Source organism: Halyomorpha halys, unplaced genomic scaffold (genome assembly GCF_000696795.3).
Source record: "Halyomorpha halys isolate HHAL.00 unplaced genomic scaffold, Hhal_1.1 Scaffold68.1, whole genome shotgun sequence".
In the NCBI taxonomy this organism is placed as follows: Eukaryota; Metazoa; Arthropoda; class Insecta; order Hemiptera; family Pentatomidae; genus Halyomorpha; species Halyomorpha halys.
In genome coordinates this window covers 2,064,327-2,066,547 of record NW_027116161.1, presented here as the reverse complement: position 1 = coordinate 2,066,547, position 2,221 = coordinate 2,064,327, and the positions used below count along the sequence as shown (strand labels likewise).

At 27.7% G+C, this 2,221-nt stretch overlaps 1 protein-coding gene across 1 annotated transcript in view; it reads right to left on the bottom strand.

The window, feature by feature from the left end:
• The window catches only part of vih (ubiquitin conjugating enzyme vih), a 13,361-nt gene extending 12,085 nt beyond the window's left edge, over positions 1 to 1,276 (bottom strand). Inside the window, exon 1 of the mRNA XM_014438818.3 lies at positions 970 to 1,276. Within this exon, the coding sequence (XP_014294304.1) occupies positions 970 to 1,073 (104 nt within the window). The 5' untranslated portion in view covers positions 1,074 to 1,276. The remainder of the gene's footprint in view (positions 1 to 969) is intronic.
• Between the last annotated feature and the right edge of the window lie 945 nt (positions 1,277 to 2,221).

The window sequence follows — 2,221 nt, the reverse complement described above, 5'->3', positions numbered from 1 at the left end:
ATATATACTAACTTCTTGAAGATATATATTTTTTAATTTATTTCCTGAAAAAGTAGTATCCCTTATCACAATATCAACCGTTCTTTATTATAGAAACCTAATTTTTCTTATCCATCTATACTTAAAGGAATAAGTTTAGTAATAATTTTTTACAACAAAACTACATTGTCAAGTTTCAAGATCCTTCCTCATAATTAAAAGAACTTTAATAATAGAATCACTAAAACTCCTAATAATGACTATGTACGGATAACACTATAGAGGTTTAACCATTAGTTGGGTAAACTACAAATCCTTACATATTCCGGCACAACTCATCTGTAAGATTATCAATTATATTTCTGTTTAAACAAAAAGAAATAATAAACAAACTGAACTTTTCACTGAAAAATAGTAAGATAAAAGTTTTGAATTACCATTTTAACAAAATCATATGAATAATCCAGAAGAAAAATGTTTGAAGGACATGATCGTGCACAATTCAACAGGAAATATCATTGAGTCATGGGTAAAGGCAAACATACAACTATGGCAGGTAAATAAAAGAGATTTTAAATTTAGGTAATAAAAATACTTATGTAATCGGGCATAGCTCATACAGCAGATTAAAACATCAAATATCTACAGCGCACTGGCAAAATTTCAACCCTATCCTTTTATAAGGAGTAAAAAATATAGTAAGGAAGCTAATAGTCCTTAAGCTTTCTCAGTAAATCCTGTCCTTGGTCACACACAAAAAAAAGGCTACTTCATCTCATATTAGTTGTGCTAGACCAAGGGTTAAATACCCGGGAATGTTTACATTTAGAAGATCGTACATCATCCACTTACAATGGAATGGTGGAGATATTTATTTTAAAAACAACAAAAGTGTTAACATAACTAATGTATTTTTGTCACTTAGTCTTTGTCAGAAAATTGATGCCCCAACAATGATAATTGAATACAGTAGATTAGTAGGATACAAACCTTTTAGTAACAGCATGATTATCTTGCGACTTGTTCTGTGAACCCTCACTTGTTTTAACTGGAGTTGAACTTTGTGTGAAATAAGGATTGATGTTTTGAGCCATAATAATGTAACTATCTAAATTATTGTTGTTAAAATGGGATATAAACTAGATGAAAAAGCTCAACTATGAAATGGCACTAAATAAAACAGTTTATAGTTAAAACGAGGCGAATAAAAATTCCCAACTAATAATTTTCTGTCAAGAACACAATCCCGTTATCACAAACGGCGTTAACAAACCATTGGTAATATGGCGTCTCAGTGGTACCTAGAGGTCTATTCTAGAATCCTATTTGTTTGGAATTCAATTTCTCAGTGTCTTAAGGTTTACATTACAAGTTCTGTTAAATACTAGACCTCATTTTTAAATTTATAAACAACTGATTTTATTTGGAGTTAAAATTTGAAATTATCAGAAGGTATATTTAGGAAATTCTCAAGGTAGGTAACGGTCTAATTTGATTTAAAAAAACAATTACGTTTTTATCAAGTGGTCTTGTATTTTCTACTTGACACCCTCATAAGACCAATTATAATTATTTCAAATCGCCTACAACTCATTCTCAAACTAGAAGTTTTACTGTTTTTTTTTTTTTTAACAATCTAATAAAATATATTTATTTTTATTTAATATTTTCTTGTTTTACCTACCTGTTTTTGAATCTAAAGTCAATGATTGTTTAATTAATAACGATATAAGTGACAGTTCTCAATAGTTTCATTATAGTTTTTTAAAAAATCGAAAATATGTACATTTTAAGCTTATTACATTAACATGTTCAATTGAATTGTAATTCAAATTCGAAATTATCTGAAGGAATAAATAGAAAATTCTAAAGGCAGGTTATGGTCTAATTTGATTTTAAAACGCAATTACTTTTTATCATGTGCTCTTGCATGTTTTAATTGTTAGCCCCTTCAGAAAAACTATAATTATTTCAAATCCCCTACTACTTATACTCAAACTAGAAGTTTTACCATTTTTTTTTTTTTTTTTGGCAATCTTTAACAGAATATATTTGTTTTACCTACGTATTTTTTTTTAACCTAACGTCAATTATTGTTTAATTACGAGATAAGTTATAAAACCCAATTGTTTCATTTCATTTTTAGCAAAAATTGAAACATTATGTATCGTTAGTACTAGTGTAAAAAAAAAGCTCTAGCGGTGGGTATTTCTTTTTTTTTTTTTTTTTTAATAGATAGATA